Here is a 24,262-nt window from a genome sequence, read left to right as displayed (position 1 = left end):
CGGCGTAAATCCCGACGCTCTCTCCTTTCATATCGGTTATCAAAGTCCTGAAAGAATCATAAATCCACTTAATCTTTACAATTTTTATAATTTTACCAACAGCATTTTCGCGCATAAAAGGGAATAACAAATGGAACGGGGAAATGTAAAAGAGGTGTTTCTCGTTTTTCGAGAATAAATCTTGATTTCAACACGCTTCAACGAAACATTACAATGTCGTGAGCGAGAAAAATTGATATACTCGCGTCCGAATGACCGCGAGATCGATTCGCAACATCTATTACAATCCATTAAAAATTTCCTGCCCCCTTCTGCCGACAAAATGGCGGACGCGCGTCGCTCGATGGATCGCCCGCGAATATCAATTCCCTATCCGACGGCCAATCAAGAAACGGCCGCTTCGCGGCAACTTCGTCGTGCTCGCCGAACGATCTTATTGGCCGGGACGAGAGCCGCGTCATTCCAAAGTCCCGCCAATCGGCTCGTCGGGCAGCCGTCGCCAGCGTCGCCGCGTGGAAACGCGGCTGCTGCCGTTTACGCCGGTGGCGCTGCGGTCGCCGAGCGCGGCGCGGCGATCGAACCGAGATTGTCGCGCGTGTACGCGTGTGTATGTGTGCGTCGGATGGCGTGGCCGCACGATTTGCTTGAGCTGCGTGCCTTTGAGAGGTTGTAGACACCGACCTACACGAGAAATGACGGCGCACGATCAAATGCGAGCTATGCTCGACCAGTTAATGGGCACAGGACGAAATGGTACATACGTTTATATCTTCGCTTCTCTCGTCGTTACGGCGCGGCACCGCGGGCTCGCGGAGTGAGTGAGGGCCAGGGGTCGAGAGAGAGTGCAGCAAATTGAATAACGCGAGGCCGCGCGGCCATACTTGTTTAACAATGTACCACCCTACTCCGCGTATACGGAGATAACTCTTGGATAACTCTGTGCTTGTTTTGCAGGTGAAAATAACAAATTTCAAGTCAAATACTCCGACTCGAAGGTCTGCAAGAGTTTTTTGCTGGCCTGCTGCCCACATGAAATCCTCTCGTCGACGGTGAGTGTAATATTCCGCGCTGCAGCGAATAAGAAAACACGATTGACACACCGTTGGCACTATGCGCAGAGAATAAATGCACCCTGTATATATTTATATATACACACACACGCGACACACGCATACACACATACGGGTGTTTTGCCGATATTTTCCAATCCCGATTTAAAGTGAGAAAGTAAAGGGCTATTTTATCTTCCCTCCTACATTTATTTAGTTATTTCGTAAATTCTGTTTACACTGATTGCACGATCTCTTGGTCAATTTGCTCTTCTAGTCGATATACATATATTATCTATTTTATTGATGATATGGGCGAAACCTCGAAACGGATTATCATTCGTACACCCCTTCACATCTACTTACTACCTTTAATTTTCCAATCAACCTCTTAACTCGCATTTACGGGACGATGGTCGGTATCGAATCCGAGACCCGTCGACCATGAGTCAATCGCTCTCAGAGCCATGCGTCACCCATTGTTAACTAAAATAAAATTCGCTTGAAACAAAATTAAATATGAAATGTAATTAAAATTAGTATCCATGCAATAATGTGAAAACAAAAAAGGGAGACGATCACTCTGAGATTTTTGACTAATTCTCTCAGTTTTTTCACTTATTTTTAAATATATTTAAATTTATATATTTTTTCCAAATATATTTTTAAATATATTTTAACCAACTGAAGCACATGAATGATATATACGAAAATGATGGAAATGATACCGATGTGAGTCTCGTCATTTCTTAATCAAAATAATTTTACTGTATCGTTAGAGTACCATATTGACAGATATTATTGTGATGGCAAAGCCAATATTGAATACAGCATAATGGAATCTTGTAATCATAATTTTCCTACAATGCCTGTAACGAATAGTTGATTACTTTTTATATATGCATACTTACTCATCATACTCAACCTCAATGGTCACAAACGGTCTGTGTGCACGATTAGTATTATTGCCATTTGAAAGCATAAATACAAAACTAAGCTGAGCAGACTTACATACAGAATAATAAGATAAAAATAATTTTTCTCCTCGAGGCAAAGCCGCGCGCGCTTCTTTATCTTAACAAAATTTAGAATTTTTATACGCAGCTTTTTGCCGTACATCTTACGATCTAATTTGTAAAGAATTTGAAATGTGCTTGCCCCAGATTACGTTATCTCTCTCGCAGGCTCGCCTCGTGTTTCCTACGCTACATTTGCTGCCGCCCATCGAGTTATCCATTTTAACGGTATAAAGGGCAATAAATTGACGGAAGGTCGCCTCTGTACTCCACTTTATCGCCACGGCAAACTCGTGTGCACACTGACCTGTTTAGCACCATACTGCTGTACACACACGTTGCAAATACGTTACACAATTAGAATATATCTTTTCGCATTGTACATACAAAGGTATACCTTACAATCAAGTAGAAGAATGTATGTAGAATACCCGCTTAGCTGTCTCGAATGGTAGGAGCTGAGAGAAGCATTTATTTTTTCTTTTTACTCGCCCGTAGAACTTAGAAATAGACAGATCCGTATAAAACGAGGTAGAAGGTAGACTCGCCACGTACATTCCATTCGTTAGCGCTTTTTCCTCACCTGTGCCAATCGGTGTGCTCAGTATCACACACGTAGGCGTTAAGTGTCCGTAGATCCGTAAGAATCCGTCCTTTGTAGGGCTCACAATAAGCGAATTTAAATAAGGGACAAGCGCCGGAGGGGAAGCGTTTTCGCCTTATCTAATCCGAACAACGTACCTCAGGAATTGATTACGATCAATTCACACTGGATACCGTCGAAGTGCAACACGGGGCAGGCGTTTTTAATCGTACTGTCGATACACACGCGCATAGTATACCGTAGATTACCTCGGGGCTTAGAACAGCCAAAATGTACGTTGCGCGCGGCTTGGAAATTATACGAGCGCGAGAGAATGTTGCGAGGGATCCACGTTTTCATTCCACGTTATTTTTTTCCTCCTTCCAAACCGCGGAGCACAGTCTTGCCTGTTCTATTCCCCCGGAACGCGGTTGTGGACATACATCTAATTATCTAATGTACACCGAGAATACTGCAATTCCCATCGCAGTGATATCGGGCAGCACACGGGGTGACACCGTGGTGTCTTGAGATGAAGACGCAATTGCATGCACGTCCTGCATATATGCGGTCGATCGAGCAACACTTTTATAGATTACCGGATTATACGGCATACGGTTGATGCATAGGCAAACTATAACTAAAGTACTGCTTCGCGCATTTCAGTGTCATCTTGTGCGAATTGATCACAGGGATGTTTGCTATCTCTCTCTCTTTCTTTCTCTCCCTCTCTCTTTCGTATTCTCCTACACGTGGCTGCCTGAGCCACCCCTCATCGGATTCTCGAGTTTTATAACAAGATCGATGCTCCAATATATTCAAGCGTGCCTCTCTACCGTCTCTGGAATAATAATCAAGTTGTTTCTATTATAAGTTTATTATAGTCTGCGTGACAGACATTTTAAAAGTGCCGTCCCACTATGTGCTCCTTCTCTCCCTGCCTCTCTCTCTTTATCTCTCTATCTCTCAGGCAGCTACTAACGTAGGAAAGTTTCTTTACACGGAAAATGCCAGCGCTCGCTCTAAGCGGAGTTGCTTTTTAATCTTTAATCAGTCAACTCTCAATGTCATCCGTGGATTTATCGGAATTTATTTTACATAATTTTACGTAACACGCGTGGATTTCGAAAGCCTGTCGCTGGCATGATTGATGCTGAAAAGGATCTCGAGAGGTTTACTGAGTTTTCTTATCGGATTTATAGAACAATCTTTTTTATCAGAAGTAAATAAGAGCAAAGTTGGTGGTTAATTCCATCTTGGATGGATTTATCTCTGTGTAATTTATTCGATTATTATTTTTTTCTCTCAGAATGAACGATGTCACTTATTCATTTCTATATCAATCTGCGTCCCTCGCTTTCATTTCTCCTCAAGGATTTTAATTAGATTCCCGACGAGTATAAAGGGCTCATAGCTTGAATAAGGAAGATGTAAATGGAATTGTACTTCATTCTGTACCGCCTTTATTCTCGATCAGCCTAGATTGTATTCAGATTCAAATCCCGGATGAAGTGTAATTCCGGTAGAATTGACAAATATAAAGCAGTTATTCGGATACTAGCAATTTTACTTTTTTTTCCTTTTTTTTTTACGTAATAAGCATTAAAGAATGTAATATTTTGTGAATGAAAATCATTTAGATCGGATCAAATTGTGAGACACACGTGAAAATATATTGAAACGTAACGGTGAGAGATAGCAAACACTCCTGAAGGTCCCGCGATATAATTTCTACAAACGAGAATTGTTAATTGAAAAAAATATTGAGAACGAACCAAAAGAGGCAGACAGTAAAGAAATATTATTTAAAGTTTAAACGAAACGAAAATTACGAAAAAATACTAATGGCAATTCGCTCGAACGAGAAATATGCTGATATGCAGATCCACTAATGTCAACGTAACTACAGTTCTATTTCCAGAGTCTCTGGAAAAAGCAATTCCAATCAGATCCATTGTACAATATTGTTGCGAGTATTGTCCGCTCATATGTCCGTGTTGTACTTGTCACTCTCACACGCGCGTTACTGTAAGTACTGAAAACGAGAAGAGGACGTACGTATTACACCTACAATTTGATTTACCTTTACCATAATTCAAGTGCTAAATATACATATATATATGCATATCTATATCTATATCTATGTATATATATCTATATATATATTAATTCGATAACGAGAGACGATAAAGGCGGGCGGTTTACCTCAGCCCCTCTACCGGTTTTTTTTCCCACACGGTGGCGAGGCTGAGTGAATATGCCGAATGAATAAATTCCCAGAATCCCCCTCGAAAAGGCCTGTAAACAGTGAGTTCGGTGAGTAGAGCGTCATGCTGATTCATGAGACGATGTCTTAATGTCGCTTCTTACTAATAATGCCGTTTACGGCAGGTAGGATTGACAAGTTTACTTTGAGAATGTGTGTGAGAAAATATATATCATCCTGTGGAAGTATATGGGTGCAGGAAATGAAGCAGTGATCTGTAAGTAGAAGATTTGCGAATTGCCAAGTACCTACGACGTTCGTTGTAGATGTCTCGTTGGTGTCTTTCCTCGCGCGAGAGTTTCACATTCGGGGGGAGGAGAATTTTCCCCCCTTCTGTTTCGATACCGTTCTAAGAGTTTAAAAACAAGGAGAAATTTTCCTTGATCCTCTCTCGCGCTGATTCGGTGTAGACTTTGAGATTAATGTAGATCTTTTAATTCATAATTAGGCGGAGCGCCTTATAAATACCGATCGCGACGATTAAGGAGATTTTTAGCATTAGTTCCTCGGACTCGTTCACGCGGTTATTTATTAATATCTTTGGCAATTTGCAACATCCAAACGTGTCTCGGCAAGAGAAAATATGAGAGGTGGCATGACGCAGAGAGACGTGTGATTAGGCGGATTAGTACAACAAGCGCCAGTTCCATTAGAAAAATTTCCTTCAACCATTGGATGTGTACGTATTGAATCCGTTTTTTTTTTCTAAAAATTCGTTTAGCAGCCAACATAAGACACGATTCGTGCCGTACGTAAAATAGTATATTAAACCATTATAGGCTGTAAGTTCTCTTTCGTAGAAAAAAAGTGAACATTATGAAACTTAAGGTGTGTGCTGATTATAGCTTCATTGCCATCGCATTCTCGTGTCAGGCGGAGAACTGTTGCCACCCTGTAAGTGAAAACAACAAACTATTTATCTGTACAAATCTGCATTTCTACTTTTACACGCGATGCTAGATCGCTTGACGATCTCAATCGCTTCATTATTGTACGCTCTATCCTAGCCCGTGCAGGAAGACGAGCTCACGTTTCCGTGAGTTCACGTAAAAAGAATGAAAAGAATGAAAAAAATAATATATATATATATAAAGAAAAAGATGAAAACCTATTGGACCGTCTTATCCTAAGGATACAGGCGAACATAAGCTCAGAATTTTTGTCGTATCATCTCTGTCTCTCTCCTAGATTATCGATTCGTGCTATTTTCCAGTCGCGGCACCGCGACCAAGTACGTTATATTCTTGTCAAGTAAGAAACTAAGAAGTATCTCGTAAATACGCAATGTTGGGAAGGGTCTCTAACTCGTATAACGCATAGAATCGATAAGGCCCTACGATCGGAGGGACCGTAAATCTAATCATGATCTGATTTGTAAATCGTAGCGCATGGACCTGGGAGATTGCCCCCAGATTCACGACTTGGCCCTACGGGCTGACTTCGAGGCCGCGCAAAAGAAGAAGGATCACTTCTATGACATTGACGTGAGTATTAATCTTATTACGTTGAAGTTATAATTTAATAATTTGCCTATCAATGAGTTTTTTTTCCCCTAATTAATCGTATCGATTGTTCGTAATTTGCATTCGACGATTTACGATTATTGAGAAGTTTTAGAATTCCGATTGAAATTCTGACATGTCTTTCTCTCCGATTTTCCAGGCGATGGAGCATCTTCAGAACTTCATTGCCGACTGCGATCGTCGTACAGAGCAAGCCAAGCAGCGACTGGCAGAGACGCAGGAGGAACTGAGCGCAGAGGTGGCGGCGAAGGCGAACAACGTCCACGTGCTCGCCGAGGAGATCGGTAAGAAACTAGCCAAGGCCGAGCAGCTCGGCGAGGAGGGCTTTGTCGAGGAGTCGATGAAGCTGATGGGCGAGATCGATGAGCTGCGCAAAAAGAAGAACGAAGCGGAACAGGAGTATCGAAACAGTATGCCGGCGTCAAGTTATCAGCAGCAGAAGCTGAGAGTGTGCGAAGTTTGCAGCGCGTATCTTGGAATACACGACAATGACAGACGGCTGGCGGATCACTTTGGTGGGAAGCTGCATCTCGGTTTCATCAAAATCCGTGAGAAGCTCGCCGATCTTCAAAAGACCGTCGAGGAGAGGCGTAAGGAGAAGCGCGAGTCTATGCTCGACAGAAGACGGGACAGAGACAGGGAGGACCGCGACAAAGATCGCGATAGGGACAGGAACCGCGGAGGATTGGGCTACAGAGGAGACCGCGACCGCGACAGAGATCGCGACCGCGACCGTGACCGCGATCGAGACCGTGACCGTGACCGCGATCGTGATCGCGACCGTGATCGCGACCGTGACCGTGATCGTGGTGGTGATCGCGATCGCGATCGTGACCGCGATCGCGAACGCGATCGCGGTGGTGATCGGGACCGGGAACGCAGGGACAGCGGTAGGAAAAAGTCACGATCTCGCAGTCGCAGTCGTGGAAGAAGGTTTGTGAATTTTCACAGTTTTTGATCGTAGCGAGTTGAAAATGAGTAGTCACCGCGTCTCTTTCAAATCCGAGTGAATTAAAATGAGCAAACGCTTATCTGCCATTGTCTCACAACGTTTCCGATACCGATATGTTCTCGTTCCAGAGCAAAACGTTCTCGCAGTGGCAGCCACAGCCGTCGATCTCGTTCTCGTCGCAGTGGATCTAACGACCGTAAGAGATAAAGAGACAAGATGTATAAGGACTATGCTCAATGGTTTTTTTTCCTTTCTCGCACGCGCACTTTCGTACATGTAATGTGTAACACCAAGCCGTGCGCACGAGACATTTGCGCCGAACGTCCGTAGCAAATGCGATATCCCATTTTGACATGATCTTTGTACATTACTTGTCACCCAATTGATATGTTATTGCGATATAGTATTTATGTCGAATCTATTCCTACTCTCTGAGATATATCTTAAATTTCGTTTAGATCTACTTTATATGTAATCTATCTTGGCTTTTAAAAATAGTTTTAACCTATTGTAAATAAGAATAACTTAAGTACAACTTTTAGCAGTTGTTACATGTTTACCATATTTGAGCATATACAATAATAAATAGTGGCAACATAAATAATGCCCTCGGCGTTACATCATTTCTCCAGAATACATCTAATTAAGTCAAATCTCCGTTATTAGAATCAGAAGCATTAAACTTTTAGTAACAAGGTAGCAAAACTTTCTTGATACGAATCTGTTTCATATTATCGTAGTCATACGCTTGATATTAGAACGTTATTTGGAAAAGAACGTAGACAAAATTTTAAAGTGGTGAATATTTTGAAATTTATGCGAATGTGACGAAAGCTCAGCGATTGAAACATCTTCTGGTTGTAACTTTGAGGTAAAAAGATAAATTAACGTTATAGTGGTGACATCTCTCGTTAATTAGGCGCAACTGATGGTCGTGTTGATCGTTATTATCGGTAATAAAATAAATAGCTCGATTATAAATAAAAGAATACGTATTCACCGATGAGATACTATTGAAGACCATGAATTTTTGGCAAATTATCATGACTGTCAATGGAAGCCCCCGGAGGCCTGAAAATAATTGAAGAATATCGATATTATCGGCTGTAGATGGAAAAAGAAAAGAAAAAAGGGGTAAAATAAATAATATTGCATAGTTTTTTTTAAACTTTAATTTTATTTTTCTTATTTCATTTATATTAGAAAAAGATCGTAATTAATTTTCTAAAACTTTCTCCTTGCCATTGCCGCCAACCGCCGTCGCCAGATCGTTAGATTTTAACATGGAGTTCTATATTAATTATTTTATATACCATGATATGTACATGCATATTAATATAATTTATTATATTTTATGCACGTGTGAATAAGATATGATCCTTCAAACATTTTTCGTATTATAGGCTACATGAAATTGTAAATGGAATTCTATTCGGAATTCTAACATGCGTTATAAATTATTTGAAATAAGCAAAAGAAATATAAAAGTGTACGTTATTTTTTAATATAAATAATGCAAGACTGAATCGTTTCCAGATTACTTCCAGATTATATGTATATGTATATACCAATCCATAAAAACCGAAAGTTGCAGAGTTTCTTTTCTCGTGGACTGCTGATACACACCTTGACACACACATTGATTTTAAAAAAAGTATACTTTTCATATCATACCACAATATTTCGCTTTAATTGATGTCTCAAATGTAACGTCCAGTCTCACTGAATAATCATCGTGCTTTTCGGCTAAATAGTCTCTCACTCCCTCGGTTGTCTTCTAATCAAGAGATGATTGTTGAACTGACTGCATCTAAATCTCCATTCTCAAGTAACGATTGCAAAATCACGCACGTTAGAGTCGTATGTACGCGAGAGAAACATAAATCATTCACTGTGCGGCTGGATGCGTTCCGACTCATTGTCAGACCCGAGCGAGTCAAGAATTGAATGTACCATCAATTCCGTTACACTCCGTCCAATTCGTAAATCTCGGTTATCAAAATACGTGAAACGTCACACGAAGCTTTCCGATAACCCGGGATCTAAAGGCAGAGATTACTCGATTTACGGATCTCGTTGAAATTGATCTCGATTCGTTCGACGTGGTATTTAACGTTGGTGATCCGTCTGACTGCGACTTACGATGGCAACGTTGAAGAATTTGATTAATTCGTTGGACGATGCCGTGTCTGAGACTCTGTCGGGATTATCCTACACGTATCCGCAATTAGAGCATCACGTATCGCACAGAGTGGTACTGTCACCAGACGTACGTATATAAAAATACACTTTTATTTCCGTAGCGTTATCGCTTTATTACGATTAAATAACAGATAAGTTTATAAAGCATTCGATATATCAAGCAATTTCATTCCCAGTCAAATCTGCCAATCAAGAACAGATTTTGAAAAAGCATCTACTACACAAATTTCAATAAAATGTCAACGGAAATACAACAGAATCCGCTAATAGAATATAATGGCAGATTGACTGCAGAAACTCAGCAGAATTTGCTGTTTTGTAACTATTTAAATATTCATGAAATGATTCATCTTACGCCATTGGATCAATTAGTCGTTGACTTTGTTGTAAATAATATATTTCTCCAAGTGCAATTTATGTTTACATATACTTCAGTATAGGAATCGTCGAGATAAAGTGGCCTTGATCTGCGGCGGTGGTAGTGGACACGAGCCATTTGCTGCAGGTAATTAATATCTGCATCATACATATTTTGTCTTTTATTTGTTGCATTAATTTGAACATCTTAATCAACACAAATCTCATTTATCTCTTTTTATAAAATAAATATTTCTAAAAAAATGAGAATCTACTTTAGAATCTTCTTTCTAATCTAAAGTAGAATGAAAGTCGAGTAATATTTCACTTGTACAATATTTCGATTTGTACGTTGTCATTGGGTTTAAATTAGCAGAAACTTTAAGAAGGACGAAAGCCTCGTGCACGAAACTTTTTTTTCGTATTAGGCTTCGTTGGCAGCGGCATGTTGACAGCTTCTATAGCGGGATCTATCTTTGCGGCGCCGCCATCTACTCATATCACGTATGCTCTTCGATGCGTCGCGGAGAACAATAAAGGTCTTTTTATTCTACATACTTATTGTTATAAAGTATAATAGATTCTTCATTAACGTCGCGTTAATATATCTCTCTTCAGTTGGTATTGTGGTCGTGGTGCCTAATTACACGGGGGATTGCCTGAATTTTGGTATAGCGATCGAGAAGGCTCGACGAGCGGGCGTCATGGTAAAATTAACAAAAACCTCGTTTGCGACCCGCAAACAATGATACAAATATACAATATTAAGATATATTAAATTAAAGTGTCGACATATTCGAAAGTTATAATATCTCATATTGAGATCAGGTGGAGGAAATAATCGTCGACGACGACTGCAGCATTCCCGAAAACGAACTGAGCGTCGCCGGTAAGCGCGGCCTGGTGGGCATGCTATTCGCTATCAAAATCGCGGGTGCTCTCGCCGAGAAGGGCCTTCCTCTGTGCGAGGTGGCGGAAATTGCGCGACGCGTTTCACAGAGCACCGCGACCTACGGAGTCGGGCTGTCCGCGTGCGCAATACCAGGTACGCGACAATCGAGGCTCGTATGTTACCGTTACGTTTGCGCCATGTAATCACGATAATTACACACACACGTGCTATTATGCGCGGCCGAGCGCTTCTGTACGTGGCTGCTCTCCTATCCGACAGATCATCAGAATTCAGACAATGTCTGAAATTCCTTTATTATTATCGCTCAGTTACTTTTTTAACGTTTAATATAGAAGTATAGAGTAAATATACATATATTTTTTTGTCAGATAATATAATATTTAACCAAACAGAAAGATATCAATCGAATATTGTTAAAAGAAATATTATATTTGTATATGTGTGACGTTCAATTTCAAAGACACGTTATGCATCAGATGCTTCTTCAGGCGAGTTTTAACATGTTTCGTCGAAAGAAAAAATCAGTTTCGGTCAAAGAATACGTCTGCGATTTAGAATCACACTCTGGTGTGCTACTCTGAGAGAGCATTTGAATGCAGGTCAAGGTCTCATGTTCGAGCTCGCGCAGGATGAGATAGAGTGTGGGATGGGGATGCACGGAGAAGCAGGATACGAGAGAATTAAGCTCAGGACCGCATCCGAACTGGTGACGCTAATGCTGAAACGCATTTGCGAGACCTTATCTTTGTCCACTAATGACTCGGTCGCGGTTATAGTCAATAATTTCGGTGCTCTAAGTCAATTGGAGCAGGGAATCGTCGTCTACGAGGTTGTAAATCAACTTCGTGAGTATTTGTTTATCGCCTTGTTTTTCTTCTTCACATAATGAATATATATGAGCTTCTTATGAAATGATGTCTGGCGTCATCTTTAAGAAAAGAAAGTTATAAATTTGGAGAGATGCAGTTCTTCATATTGAATGTCTACTGACGCCTACTATTAATTATTTTCTTCTTTTGCTTTTTGCGTGAAATAATTAACATATGATAATCATAAATTTGTTTCATTCAACTCGTCAATTTTCACTTTTATTTACTCCACTTGTAATGGTCTTGCGTTTCTCTCCGGTGCAGGAAACATGGGTATAGAGCCTGTTCGCGTCTATTCCGGTACTTTAATGACATCCTTAAACAGCGTCGGGATACATATAAGTCTGCTAAAGTTGATCGAAAGCCATCGGGACATATTTGTCGAGTGTCTCGACGAAAAAACGACGGCACCTTGCTGGCCAGGCTGCGCCTATAGCATTCCTTCGACGTTAACGAGCACGCCGTTGAAGGATTCGGAGAAGAAAAAAATAGAAAAGATAGGAATATCATTAAACGCGCGCGATCAGCGTTTGATCGATTCATGCTTGAGAGACTCCTGTGCCGCTATTATCGAGAAAGAGGCGTATCTCAACGGGTTGGACCGCGGTTGCGGAGACGGAGACTGCGGATCGACATTGAAACGATTTGCCGATGGTACGCATATATATATCGGCGTACACATGTATCTCTTAATTTGGAGGATTAATATGGGTTTTCTAACTTTACGTGTCCATAGGTATTTTAGGTAATTTAGATAATTTATCATTGTCGCATCCGGCAGCATTATTATCAGAAATAGCGGATATTGCGGAGGAACGTATGGGCGGCACTTCCGGAGCTCTGTATTGTTTATTTTTTACGACTGGCGCGAAAACGATGGCGTCACTCGAGCAAGAGGAGGATATACGGCGCGTTTGGTTTTGCGCATTCCGCAGCGGATTGAATTGTTTAGAGAAATACGGAAAAGCGAAAGTCGGTGACAGAACTATGGTTTGCATTATTAAAGTGTACCTATACATATTATTATTAACAACACTAATACTGCAAAAAGGTATTCTGTAGTATTAGGATTTGTTCGCCATATTGTCGCAAAGGCGATTAAACTTATCGTGGAATATACGCAAAACTCATATAAAAAAATATAAGAGAAATCTCAACTCATATTTGTAGATCGATACAATGTACGCGGCATGTACGACATATGAGAAATTGTTAAAGGAAGAGGATCCGAGCGATTTTTATGATAAGATAGCCGCGGCGGCGTGGGAAGGATGCTATTCTACGAGAAATATGAAACCAAAGTGAGTAGAAGCGACAGTTTTACGATGGAGGATAATTCGTTTATACTTTAACGTTCAAAGTGTGTCTATATTTTAAAACTTCGAGAGATCTAATTTGAAACAATATAAATTTTCATCCAACACTTAAAATTTAGTTACTTTTTTTGCAGTAAAACGTATTTAATGTAGCGATGCGCCTGTTTACAGAGCGGGGCGAGCCAGTTATATAAAACAAGCTCAGTATTTAACGGAAGTGGACGCTGGAGCGTATGCCGCGGCGATATGGACCGCAGCTATCGTACGGACGATTACGCATTTCAAGGAATAACATATTCGTTATCTTTCTTTCTCCCTTTTTTCTTTTCTTTTATTTGTGCCTGAGCATCTTTACCATAAGCAGAAGAGATAAAATTTCACAATAAATAACAAGTTTATTCGCAAAACGGAATAAGCGAATCAATTAACGATTATATCAACTATTTCTCCTATATATAGCATATTTAATATATCATATACTACTGACTGCGTGAAATAAAAATAGTTGTGTCTCTATTTTTGTAAATACAATAAAAAGTACGCCTTCTAATATACACCCTGACGAGTACATAAATACTTTATAACGTTTTATATCAAACTTAATATGCGTTAACATGAGTCGCAGTTATTTTTTGGCAGTATTTTGCCGATTAATCGGATTACGATTTGTTTGCATCGACACGCACTATCCATAAAGTATGGACAGACTAAACTTACCGTTTTATTTTATTTTACACGATAATATAGAATAAATAAATAATTGCGCGTTTGCGTGTACGAGTGTATGTGTGGGTCTGTGTGCGTGTGTGTGTGTGTGTCTCACGAGATTATCCAAAGAGATTGGTCACAAAGTTGTTAAATCCGTTACTGATAGACGAGAAGATACCGCTGTTGGCGTCGGGCGCGGTATTAACTCCCGATTGAGGCCGATAATGTAACGTATGATCGCGGTGCGGGTAAGGCCTCCCACCGATGTTTCCGTTATATAAAACAGATCCATTTTCCTCGTTGTACTGCCTCTGCTTAAGCATAATGAATTAATGTTACGTTAATTACGTAAGAGTAATTAAAATATATAAAGTGCGGCGTTGATATATATTTCAGACAGCACGCGTGTCTAAAAACTGCCGTAAAGAATATGGATCTTTCACATTTGCTGACGGTAATTTACTTACTTTTGTCGAGTAAAGGGTGACATTGAGAAGCGTCGGATGTTGTTCGACTACTACGAATTCCACCTCTCGAGGCATATATCCGTTTGAAAATACCTGAAAAAAACGTGATATCAAATTCACCGTGATATAATGGGCGAATAACACAAATTTTCTAACAAATTTATCTTATTTTATCGCACATTTTTTACAAACTACTAGCATGCGCAATGATCTCTATTGGACAGACTATATTATATTATGTCTCGTAACGTACCTCCAACTTGTAAATTCCAGGCAAGAGGATCCTCCAAAATTCGCCATATTTCGTTGTCGAGAAACTTACATCTCGTGATTTCACTTTAACGGAAGCCCTTTCGATGGGATTGCCATTTTCATCGATCACAAAACCGTGAACGCCCCTGTGAGCCTCCGCCAGAAATTTGATTAGAGACTAAAAGCATGATAAATGTACATTATTTTTACAAAAAAGAAACGAAACGCATATTTTAAAGTAAAATGAACGCGCACCAAGGCCATAAAAATTCTCAAAAAATATGTAAAACTTTTCAGGTACTTTCAGAAATAATTGGATGAGGATTTTTGGAACATTTTCCCACATAGCAATGATTGCATGCATGCATATTAAAAAGACGTCCAAAAGATATCCCGAAGATATCCTATCTCCTAAATATATCTTCGGGATATCTTCTGGACGTTTTTTTGATATGCACGCTATCAGTATCTGTATGTATGAAAATTTCTAATAAATTGCGCAGATTTTTTCATATTTATTCAAATTTCTACGAAGATGTATTTTGGCAGAAAAAATCTAAAACATTTCATTATTATTTTACCCAAGTTTTTCTGAAAAATGTTTCAATTCGTATAAAAAATCTAAAAAATTCTGAAAAAGTCTGAAAATTTTTACAAAAATTTTGATTACATAATAATATTAAAATTCTGAGACATTTTTCCATCAGGACAGAATTGGGTCAAATGTCTTGTCACTCTTCTCTCTTTCTCTCTCTCTTTAAGCTGTACAATCTTTATTTCAAAAGCCACTCACCGCTCGATTCTCCGCCCAGTAATGTGGCAGATCCGCGGCCGGGGGATATTTACAGCAAGAAAGTTCCAAGGTGATCTCCATACAGCCGTTCGACACGTAGTTGAAGTCTTGCATTCCACCGGTAAGCGGGTACCACTCGGCGCCGTTAGTAATTCCACGTTTAAATGCGGGCTGAGACGGCGAGCACGGTAATCCCTGATACATAGACCCGTGGTTTCGAGAGTACGTCAACGATAAATGTTGAAACACGTCGTCATCCGGCGAGACGCTCGGCGTCGACGTGAAACTCTGAAACACTATTATCTCTACGTGAGACACATTGTCACTGTTTAAACGTCGGACTATCTGTCCGTAGAGATAGAGAGTACGCATGATGATTTGTGCAATCTACTGTAAGCTGTCCCAGAGAACGTTCGTTCGAACGTTCTTTTCTAATCTTCTAAATTCTTTTCTAAATCTTTGGGTTCTAATTTCTCAACGAAAATGTCGAGGCGCCTTCAGCTTTGTCTCTACACGAGAAATCGTTTTCTCGATTGTGCCATTATTTCTTTTTCTCTATCAGAGCAAAACTGTGTAAGAGAGCACGCGTTTCATGTGTCTGCCATAGCTAATTGTGCGTCTACATTTCACTTTCATACGTTTTTACGAAGTACAGTGGTTTTTACTCGAGCGGTAGCGAAGCTGCTGTTTTCTTAGCGTAAATTGATCTTCGTGAAACCGAAGCCGTAGACTTTATCACTTACCGTCTTTGTTTTTCAACATCACATTTTTTTCCATCATATTCGAATCGATCGAGAGTAATATAATACCTTCGGAAATTGTTTCTACGCTTTGCGAGTAAATGTCAAAGCAAATGTCGCTAATACACATATCGAGCTCTAATAATAAAATTAAGATAATCATATTGCACAATACCTGCACATAGCGGCGCCGATCGACATATTCCTGACGGCATGAAAGTTTACATATTATCATGACAGCTTCAGAGCTACGGGCAGCTATGGTCATAGCTGTCTGTGAGATCTGTCTGTTAATATACAAACGTTTACGTTGACGAATTTGAAAAACGAGCGGTTGTTTGCGAAATGTCTGCTGGAGGGATTGCACCCGGGGGAAAAAAAATGGTAACGCCGTTCTTTCCCTCTCCGGTTTGTCCCGGTTCTTTTTTTTTCTTTTTGCTTCCGGAAAGACACATCTCGCAAAGAGGACGATCGCGATACGACGGCGCGGAGCGTTTACGACTTCCGTGGCTCGGATCGAGGACGATCGAGCGAGCCTGCCGCTCTGCCCGCCTTTTAACGATTTCAGCTCCGCGCGCGCGAGAGAGAGACGGTAATTTCAACGTAGGTGATTCAACTTACGCGAATTTGGGGTGTTGTCGAAGGGGTAGCTGGCCACGAGCGCACCGCCGTGCAGACTGCCCGAGAGCACGAACTGAATCTTCGAGACCCAATCCTTAACGGCCTCGGTTTCCGGCTGGCTCTTCTTATTGTTTTGCTTAAAGTAGTCCGGGAAATTGCGGTTCAGGTCGAAGCCACGCGCGTTATACCTGTGCAATCATACATCGAGTCGTGGAGATGAGAATCGGGAGGTGCAGTTTTCTTTTTTTTTTCCGCGCGAAACGAAGAAAACGGCTTTAGCGAAACGTGTCTCGACGCTTCAAGATATCTCCTTTAGCAGAAACGGGACCATTTAACGTATTCGTAAGCGCGCTTGACGACTATTCCTGAACGCTCAGCCCTGTGACCATTTTGCGAAACGCTGAGCGCAATATTTTTAATTTTACGTTTAAATCGAAAGAAAATTCTCCCTTCGAAAGAGATATCGAAGGAGATTGTCACTCGTCGCGATATTTTAACGTTCGACGTTAAATATATCGGTCGTTAGCGCGATTAGCGCGACTCTCTAACTAGAAATCGTCGAAATAAGTTGAAAGGTAAAAATCGTTTATGCAAACATCTAACCTGCCTTGACCACCGTCGCAGCGTCCCTCTTTAGAGACTTCAAAGCCATCGGGATTCATTGACGGTAGAATATGAATCCTTGTATTATCCAATAACCACGTAATATATGCGTCCGATCCGTATGACGTCACGAGGAACTAGGAGAGAAAAAAATGAAAAAGAGATATATCTCTGGAAGAAACACATGCATCATTTGTCAAATAAATTATCGAAATTAATATTATTATTCACATTGATTTATGGATTAGTCAATATTGATCGATGTTGATTAGTTAATCTAATTGTTGTTATTTGCGGTTACTTTAACGATTACCTTCGGACAAAATTTCTCGTCCGAATAAATCTTCCCTTCATGAAGCATTGTATACGCGCGGCGAACCGAATTGCAAAGGACATACCGCTGGTGCATGTGTGTTAGGTCGTCATTGCGAGTAACGTGTGACGTGGAAATTCCGACGCTTGACATAATTACGTACATGAATGAGATGTAGCATTAATTCGCGTCCCACAGCTTCGTTTCCGTGTATGTTGGCGATGTACTTTACGTCGGGTTTGCCGATCATGTGCTCGTAAGGCGAGGACGACACGACCATCACCCACAAATCACGACCTGTCGTACGAGAGTAATCGCTTGATTATAACACTCCGCTTCTCTCTTCCACTTTTATAAAATGTAAACTCGAATGTTAAAAACGTATATAAACGAAAACACCGCACGAACGTCCAACGTGTTTTCTTTTAGGCTTATCGTGCTCTCAGACGTCTGTAACGTCGTGAGAGAGGATAACGTTACCTTTCACCGACTTTCCTATCGAGTACAATGCGGTGAGATTTTGAAATCGAAGGGACGTCGCGCGAAGAAAGCGGCTCATCTGATCGTAATTGTGATACTTGAACTCGATGTTGTACGGCTCCTCGTACGTTAGGAAACGTGGATGGTACAGCCGAGGTACGTCTCCCTTGTTGTGGAATTGCATTCCGTGAATGCTCCCGTAAACGAAGACGAGAAAAAATAGCGCGCGATACATTCTGCAACAATGTCATATCGCAATACATATCGATAATTGCACTTGAGGATGGACGAGACGTTGTTGAAAATTAGACGTTCTTCAAAATTAAGAATTTCTTTAAAATTTCTTTACAATTTTTTAGGAATTCTCTAAAATCAAGAATTAGACAGTTTTTCAAATTAAGACTATCATTATTTAAGTAATACCGCGAGATTCAATATTTTACACATTTTCAATGAAAACATTGTAATCTTCGTGCGTCGAAGGTATGCATGTAATGTAATGTGAGAAATATGATTTATTATCTTCTTTTTATATTTAATTCTCATTGCAAATATACAATACTTAATATTATATATATAATATCACGCTTGTACTTAATTATGTGAAACTTTGTTGTCACTAAAAAAGTTTACGTTACCTGATTGAGTAGATGTCAGCGACGGAGAGATCGCACCGTGGAATTCGTGGAATCCGATCGCAAAATCAGCGTCGTGCGCGCGTTGAAAACTATTCGCGAAAGCGACACGCGAGGCAGTGTACGTAAGCGCGACGTGACGTTTTTTTTCGAGGCTGATTTTTTCTTCCGTTACTTCCAGTGTCGAGTCGTTTAATATGTGGGGGACACGGTCACCGGTGAGGAGGGCACGCGCACTTTTTTCTTTTTCTTCGGTCGTACGCGCGGTCACGTTGGCGCGCGGACGGCGGACGAGTTGACGGACGGCATTTGCGGAAGTCGCGATGAGGGAAGAAAACGAAAGGAAAAGGAAAAGGGGGAAAAAATCGGGAGGAAAAGCTAAGCGAGAGCGAGAGCGGAACACAACAGAGAAAGAAAAAGAAAGAGAGAGTGAGAGAGGAGGAGGAAGAGGAGGAGAAGAGGTAAACGGGCTGCGAGACCAAAGGTCCCGAAGGCCAGCCGCGGTACCAGCGGTACCGAGGAGCGCGAGCGAGGAAGGTGTTGGTAGATCTCGGCTCGGAGTAAGAGTAGCGGCGGAGAGATGTGTGATGATACTGTGAACTTACAAAAGAGAGAAGCGAGATATGCCGCGCGCTCACACTACCACCACCAGCGAGCGGCCAACAAGCGCCAGTAAAAGCGGTACAACCGAGCAGCGGTAGGCAGTAGGCAGTGAGGCAGTAACCGGTACCAATATCAGTACCAATACCAGTACCGGGGCCAGTACCAGCACCAGCACCAGCACCAGCACCAGCACCAGGCACTCGAGCACCCAGCAGAGCACCACCACCGCCGACGCCACCACCACTACTAATGAAACCCACTTCCTCCGTCGCTCCGGTATCTGCCGCTGTCTGCTCGCCGTTGTAGACCAACCACTGGGGCACAATGTGTCCCAGCTAGGAGACAGCCCGTTTACTGTCTCATCTCTCGACTACTACCACACCGTCGACGGCACACCGTGTGGCACACAATGAGCAACGCCGTCAAGCGTATCGCGGCGAATTGTTATTTCGCGCACATTTAGCGTGCGGGATGCATTTAGCGTTGATATCTGGAAATCTCTCTCTCTCTCTCTCGCTCTCGCTCTCGTTCTCCCGCGGGAACGCGCGAGTTTTCGCACGGCGACCGTGTCGAGTACAAAAGTGCGAAACGCGTGACCCCGTAAAAGCCGCAAGAAACGTCCGACTCTCTATGAACCAGTTAGCGAATGAGCTTTGACAGATATTGATAAAGAGGCCCTCGTAAAAGTAGCTCGGCAAAAAGTCAATTGTACCTCTCGAGAAATACGCTTCACGTTAAATTCTTTATCACTACCTTAAGCGGGTATTTATAATATGTTTTACAGATAATGAGGAAATTACTTCCTAAACGTGCGATAGATTGGTAAGAAAATCGGCGAGGTGCGTTAATTAAAAGGGATATCATTTTTTTCCGCGCGTCATTAATACAACTTGCTTTTAATACAACTTGCTTTTTTGTTCGGACGCGCGAATTACAATGCAGATTCCAATAATAACAATAATTCCAGCAATTGTCGACGCTCTTTGCGCATCGCGGACCAATTTCGCGATCTCACGGCGCTTTACACGTAAAGAGGCCGAGTACGTATGAAACTCGCGTGCGCGGCTACCGATTACGAACCACTACTACCGTCCTTTACCACTACCAACCGCCGTCACCACTACCAGCAGCGGTGTTAATTGAGGTGAAGAGGTTTTCGTTCTTGATGTTTGGCACACGAACCGACCGACCGACCGACCGACTTATCCACCCATCCACCCACCCATCCACGAGCCGCTGTTACGGGCGATTTCGCGTCAGCTCTAGGCGCTATATTTTCGAATATAATGAGCCGCCTGTCTATCTGTGCGCCGAGGGCACCACCACAGAGATGGTGTACAGGTCGATAGAGAGCATTCGTAAGATCACTGACGTCCACCACACGTACTTTCGACGTGCTATTGAGGACGGTGTCCTACTAGCGGTGCTTGCTTGCTTGCCTGCCTGCCTGCCTACCGGAGGCGCGGATCGCGGTTTCGGATGGATCGTTGAACTCGCGAGCGGAAGGTGAAATACATCGAAAAAAAAGCAGCCTCGGCGAGAAGTGTGTCACCCGAGGCATCGCGGGTGACGCGACGTAGCGAGTAAAATAAGAAAGGCGAGAGGAGAGGAGAGGAGAGGAGAGGAGAGGAGAGGGGAGAGAGAGAGAGAGAGAGAGAGAGAGGAGTGCCCGAACTTGGAATTTCTGAGAAAGAGACTTCGCTCACGGTCGATGTGATTTACCTTGAAACGATCAACCGCCTCCTCCGCTTCGTCCCTTAAAGGGCCTTCTCGTAATGAAACCATTATCAAACAATTCACGTTTAAGATTCGGCGAACTGGAATGTAACTGTGAATGAGCACCACCGAGAGAACATGCAGAAAACCGAGAGATCTCGATACTGAATATTTATTTATTTCGGGACGAAATAAACTTTCCACAACGAGCGAGAAAAACGGCGACTTATCGATATAGACGGATAGACATTTGCTTTTAGACTGATGTTGTGCGACAAGGTATACACGTGTTATAGAGATATATAATTATACTTGCGGTGAATATCGTCCGTTCTTGCGACGTCGTAATGTAGATTTATTAATGACCGCATTTAATGACTATGGAGAAATGTAACGTCGGAGAATAAGCCGCTGAAAATTAACTGGCAACTTTCTCTTCTATATAATAATCATGATTCCTTTGTCTTAGCCTCTGTAAGATATTATTGTACATGTTATTATATGTTATTATATATTTTATATATATAATATTGTACAGGTAAAACTTTATTGTCTCTGACGCAGTATTAGATGTTATATTGTATTCGAAATTAAAAAAATCTTTTCCGCGACCAAACAAGTTATTTTCAGGAAATAAATATCATATTGCACTAATTGAAAGGTATAAGTTTGCTCTGAAAAGTGCGTGCAAAGATGCTGCAAAAAAATGTGAGTTGATCTGTCAGTCAAGTATTCACCGTTAACGCTGTTATTTGTGAAAGTTTTACGCTTGCATAAAAGTGTATTTTATTTTCTGGGAACATGACAATATGTTGGAATTTATCGGAGGGGATAACATTCTTCAAACGACGACGTCGTTATAATTATAAGTCTGATACCGGTAGTAAGGTATCGACAAGATGCCGCACCAAGTTACTAATGAATCATTAATTTCAAGTCGTACAGGGATGACGAAGTCGACGCAAACACGCCTATTCGTAGTGTCTTACGAATGCTTGTCGCGTTTATACTGCATTGTTGTGTATTAGTTATTTTTACCGATACATATACAAATTGTAGTTATACGCCGTTTTGCTATGAAAGTTAATAGTTAATCATAAGGTTTTTACACAAGATCGTGCTGCAGAAAAATACATACTGAAAGCATTAAGTTTAGAAAAATATTTTTACAAAATAATCTTTTTTATATTTAAAGAATATAACTGATCATTCTTAAAGAAAGAACACTTACGGTAATGGATCTGTTGCAATGTCACGTACTATTTACGATAGAGATTATTTTTTTCAATGAATACAAGAATCTATTACTTTTAATTATAGCAAGTGTAGAAATGCAGATACTCTCTCTCAATTTCTTATTATATACCATAAGCGGTTTGTGGCGACCAATCGAATGGTCCTCGAAATACTCCAAGTTGTTATACAGCGTGTACACTTTTTTCACGATATATCTATTGGCGTATTTCATGCTGGCTCACTTGCTGTATATCATTTTTGTTATCGATAACGTGGAGGATTTCGCGTCGGATCCCCCATTTTTCTTCTGCTCAATCATTATATTGTCCAAAGTGATTACTGCTGTAATCTATCGCGGCGAGATAATCAATTTAGTCGAAACTCTGCAAGAGAAACCGTGTAAAGCCTGTAACGAAGATGAGACTGATATCCAGATCAAATTTGACCGTTCAATCAGGTTGGTATATCAATAATAATTGTCGACGCGACTTTCGACAATGTCAGTCTTAATAAGTAAGTCGGTAAGCTATACACGAATAAATCAATTAAGCTAGAGAATCTTAATTACACAATTAAACTAAATTAATTTTCTCAAGCATATGCGCGTTTTGTGCGTTTCACCAATATTAACAGAGCTATTTAAAGCACGTGCAACGACTGATATCCCTCTCGCCTCATTTATTAAGCATCAGGATTGTCAATCTATGTAATTTCAAAACAGCCTTTTGTACCATCCTTGTACGATAATAACATGTTTCGATTATTATATATTTCTAATATATATTTTTTTTAATGCAGATCGTATACCATATATTACATACTCTTATGTACGTTCTCGGCACTGGGTGGTGTGGCGGCAGGAGTGCTCGACGTTTTAGAGGGTCAGTTACCCTATAACATGTGGGTGCCTTGGGATTGCACCTCGTTCCTTTCATTCTGGTTTACGTCCCTTCAAAATATTCTAGCTGTAATTCTTTGTACAATTGTAAACGTCGCGACGGAAACCATATGGTTAGGATTTTGCTTACAAACATGCGCGCAATTTGAAATTCTCAAGTATCGCCTTCAGAACATGACAAAGCGTAGGGAGGAAGAAATATTTCCGAAAAGTTCGTTGAATAATGCGTCGCGTGAAACAGGCATATTGTCGGAGCACATTTCTCATCATTTGTGCATAATCAGGTAGATAATAAATTTATTTATATAACACATGTGTATTTTTTAAATTAAATGTGTTAAATAATTTTCGCTGTATACGTGTACGATGTAACATACAGTGTATATTTCCATCTGTTGTTTGTGATTGTGATATATAATGTGTAAATATATTTACAGACTTGCCGAAATGATCAACGACGTGTATCGCCAAGTGATTTTCATTCAATTTTTCATCAGTATTTTGGTACTGTGTTCAGTTGTGTACTATCTATCTTCTCATTTGACATTTACAGACTTCGCCACCATGATCGTCTTCACATTCTGCATGTTTTTGCAGATTTTTTTTTATTGCTGGGCTGGAAATGAAGTTATGCTCAAGGTAGTTATGGCTGCTATAAAGAGACATGTATTTGGAATATAGTATTATTATGGCAAAATAAGAACTCTGCAAGACCTTCGCAAATATGCTTTTTTGTTTCTTTCATTATTCCATTCATTTATTCTAATTTTTACTTACGTAGAGTACTGGATTGAGCGAAGTGGTGTATCATATGGACTGGATGTTAATGACAGTCAGCGAACAAAAGAATCTACTGATGATTATGAAACGTAGCGCAAAACCCGTTAAACTTACCAGCAGTTTTTTGGTGACATTGTCTCTGGAATCTTACGGCAATGTTAGCTTTTAAATTAAAATTCAATCTATGGTATTTTTTACACAGGCGTTTTATTTTCACTAAACTCTCGTTTTATTTTACAGCTTCTGAAGGCGTCTTTTTCCGCATTTAACGTTCTGCAACAATTTTGAAACTGTGCTCCATTATTCATTCGCAATACACTATCTGTACGAATATCATGTAACGAATAAATCACTCATTGCAAAATATATTT

At 40.8% G+C, this 24,262-nt stretch overlaps 4 protein-coding genes across 14 annotated transcripts; 3 read left to right on the top strand and 1 right to left on the bottom strand.

Annotated features, from left to right (window-relative positions):
* The first annotated feature begins 594 nt into the window (after positions 1–594).
* LOC112458960 (putative RNA-binding protein Luc7-like 1) lies at positions 595–7,994 on the top strand. 3 transcript variants are annotated; one of them, XM_025022817.1, is made up of 5 exons: positions 595–753; positions 955–1,049; positions 6,300–6,398; positions 6,577–7,370; positions 7,518–7,994. In XM_025022817.1, the coding sequence occupies exons 1-5, from the start codon at positions 693–695 to the stop codon at positions 7,594–7,596; spliced, it is 1,128 nt and encodes a 375-aa protein (XP_024878585.1). In that variant the 5' UTR covers positions 595–692; the 3' UTR covers positions 7,597–7,994. The 3 variants fall into 3 exon arrangements, with proteins under 3 accessions (XP_024878585.1, XP_024878583.1, XP_024878584.1); XM_025022815.1 differs by lacking the exon at positions 595–753 and having other exon boundaries at positions 960–1,049; positions 4,558–6,398; XM_025022816.1 differs by lacking the exon at positions 595–753 and having other exon boundaries at positions 963–1,049; positions 2,727–6,398.
* A 107-nt stretch (positions 7,995–8,101) lies between these two features.
* On the top strand, positions 8,102–13,364 carry LOC112458956 (triokinase/FMN cyclase-like). 2 transcript variants are annotated; one of them, XM_025022801.1, is made up of 10 exons: positions 8,102–9,658; positions 10,027–10,096; positions 10,377–10,487; positions 10,567–10,655; positions 10,777–10,993; positions 11,461–11,706; positions 11,995–12,384; positions 12,467–12,720; positions 12,901–13,031; positions 13,218–13,364. In XM_025022801.1, exons 1-10 carry the CDS (start codon positions 9,533–9,535, stop codon positions 13,336–13,338), a joined length of 1,755 nt encoding a protein of 584 aa, XP_024878569.1. In that variant the 5' UTR covers positions 8,102–9,532; the 3' UTR covers positions 13,339–13,364. The 2 variants fall into 2 exon arrangements, with proteins under 2 accessions (XP_024878569.1, XP_024878570.1); XM_025022802.1 differs by lacking the exon at positions 8,102–9,658 and having other exon boundaries at positions 10,042–10,096; positions 10,325–10,487.
* A 485-nt stretch (positions 13,365–13,849) lies between these two features.
* LOC112458957 (carboxypeptidase D) lies at positions 13,850–19,734 on the bottom strand. 6 transcript variants are annotated; one of them, XM_025022805.1, is made up of 11 exons: positions 19,522–19,734; positions 18,662–19,258; positions 18,024–18,259; positions 17,707–17,840; positions 17,231–17,367; positions 16,628–16,815; positions 16,182–16,211; positions 15,267–15,562; positions 14,475–14,651; positions 14,222–14,314; positions 13,850–14,068 (listed from the first exon to the last, which is right to left on the bottom strand). In XM_025022805.1, the coding sequence occupies exons 3-11, from the start codon at positions 18,256–18,258 to the stop codon at positions 13,874–13,876; spliced, it is 1,485 nt and encodes a 494-aa protein (XP_024878573.1). In that variant the 5' UTR covers position 18,259; positions 18,662–19,258; positions 19,522–19,734; the 3' UTR covers positions 13,850–13,873. The 6 variants fall into 6 exon arrangements, with proteins under 6 accessions (XP_024878573.1, XP_024878572.1, XP_024878574.1 ...); XM_025022804.1 differs by lacking the exon at positions 19,522–19,734 and adding an exon at positions 19,389–19,478; XM_025022806.1 differs by lacking the exon at positions 19,522–19,734 and adding an exon at positions 19,401–19,473.
* A 1,708-nt stretch (positions 19,735–21,442) lies between these two features.
* Positions 21,443–24,220, top strand: LOC112458958 (putative odorant receptor 85d). 3 transcript variants are annotated; one of them, XM_025022811.1, is made up of 6 exons: positions 21,443–22,670; positions 23,012–23,094; positions 23,179–23,395; positions 23,549–23,750; positions 23,893–24,048; positions 24,132–24,220. In XM_025022811.1, exons 1-6 carry the CDS (start codon positions 22,213–22,215, stop codon positions 24,177–24,179), a joined length of 1,164 nt encoding a protein of 387 aa, XP_024878579.1. In that variant the 5' UTR covers positions 21,443–22,212; the 3' UTR covers positions 24,180–24,220. The 3 variants fall into 3 exon arrangements, with proteins under 3 accessions (XP_024878579.1, XP_024878580.1, XP_024878578.1); XM_025022812.1 differs by having other exon boundaries at positions 23,012–23,395; positions 23,549–23,615; positions 23,709–23,750; XM_025022810.1 differs by having other exon boundaries at positions 23,012–23,395.
* Positions 24,221–24,262: the final 42 nt, after the last annotated feature.

This window comes from Temnothorax curvispinosus, unplaced genomic scaffold (assembly GCF_003070985.1).
Source record: "Temnothorax curvispinosus isolate PA1 unplaced genomic scaffold, ASM307098v1 QBEX01009403.1, whole genome shotgun sequence".
In the NCBI taxonomy this organism is placed as follows: domain Eukaryota; kingdom Metazoa; phylum Arthropoda; class Insecta; order Hymenoptera; family Formicidae; genus Temnothorax; species Temnothorax curvispinosus.
The sequence above is the reverse complement of the archived record's forward strand: the minus strand, read 5'-3'. Positions and strand labels throughout refer to the sequence as shown.

Excerpts from the sequence above, each read along its gene's own strand:
- LOC112458960 (XM_025022817.1), top strand. The coding sequence starts at position 693 with ATGACGGCGCACGATCAAATGCGAGCTATGCTCGACCAGTTAATGGGC. Across the intron at positions 6,399-6,576 it reads ATCACTTCTATGACATTGAC|GCGATGGAGCATCTTCAGAA; the intron begins GTGAGTATTAAT and ends CCGATTTTCCAG. Across the intron at positions 7,371-7,517 it reads AGTCGCAGTCGTGGAAGAAG|AGCAAAACGTTCTCGCAGTG; the intron begins GTTTGTGAATTT and ends TTCTCGTTCCAG.
- LOC112458956 (XM_025022801.1), top strand. The coding sequence starts at position 9,533 with ATGGCAACGTTGAAGAATTTGATTAATTCGTTGGACGATGCCGTGTCT. Across the intron at positions 10,488-10,566 it reads CGTCGCGGAGAACAATAAAG|TTGGTATTGTGGTCGTGGTG; the intron begins GTCTTTTTATTC and ends ATCTCTCTTCAG. Across the intron at positions 13,032-13,217 it reads ACGAGAAATATGAAACCAAA|AGCGGGGCGAGCCAGTTATA; the intron begins GTGAGTAGAAGC and ends GCCTGTTTACAG.
- LOC112458957 (XM_025022805.1), bottom strand. The coding sequence starts at position 18,258 with ATGTATCGCGCGCTATTTTTTCTCGTCTTCGTTTACGGGAGCATTCAC. Across the intron at positions 16,816-17,230 it reads TGCGACGGTGGTCAAGGCAG|GTATAACGCGCGTGGCTTCG; the intron begins GTTAGATGTTTG and ends ATGATTGCACAG. Across the intron at positions 14,652-15,266 it reads ACTGGGCGGAGAATCGAGCG|TCTCTAATCAAATTTCTGGC; the intron begins GTGAGTGGCTTT and ends TCATGCTTTTAG.
- LOC112458958 (XM_025022810.1), top strand. The coding sequence starts at position 22,213 with ATGGATCTGTTGCAATGTCACGTACTATTTACGATAGAGATTATTTTT. Across the intron at positions 23,396-23,548 it reads CATCATTTGTGCATAATCAG|ACTTGCCGAAATGATCAACG; the intron begins GTAGATAATAAA and ends ATATATTTACAG. Across the intron at positions 24,049-24,131 it reads CTCTGGAATCTTACGGCAAT|CTTCTGAAGGCGTCTTTTTC; the intron begins GTTAGCTTTTAA and ends TTTATTTTACAG.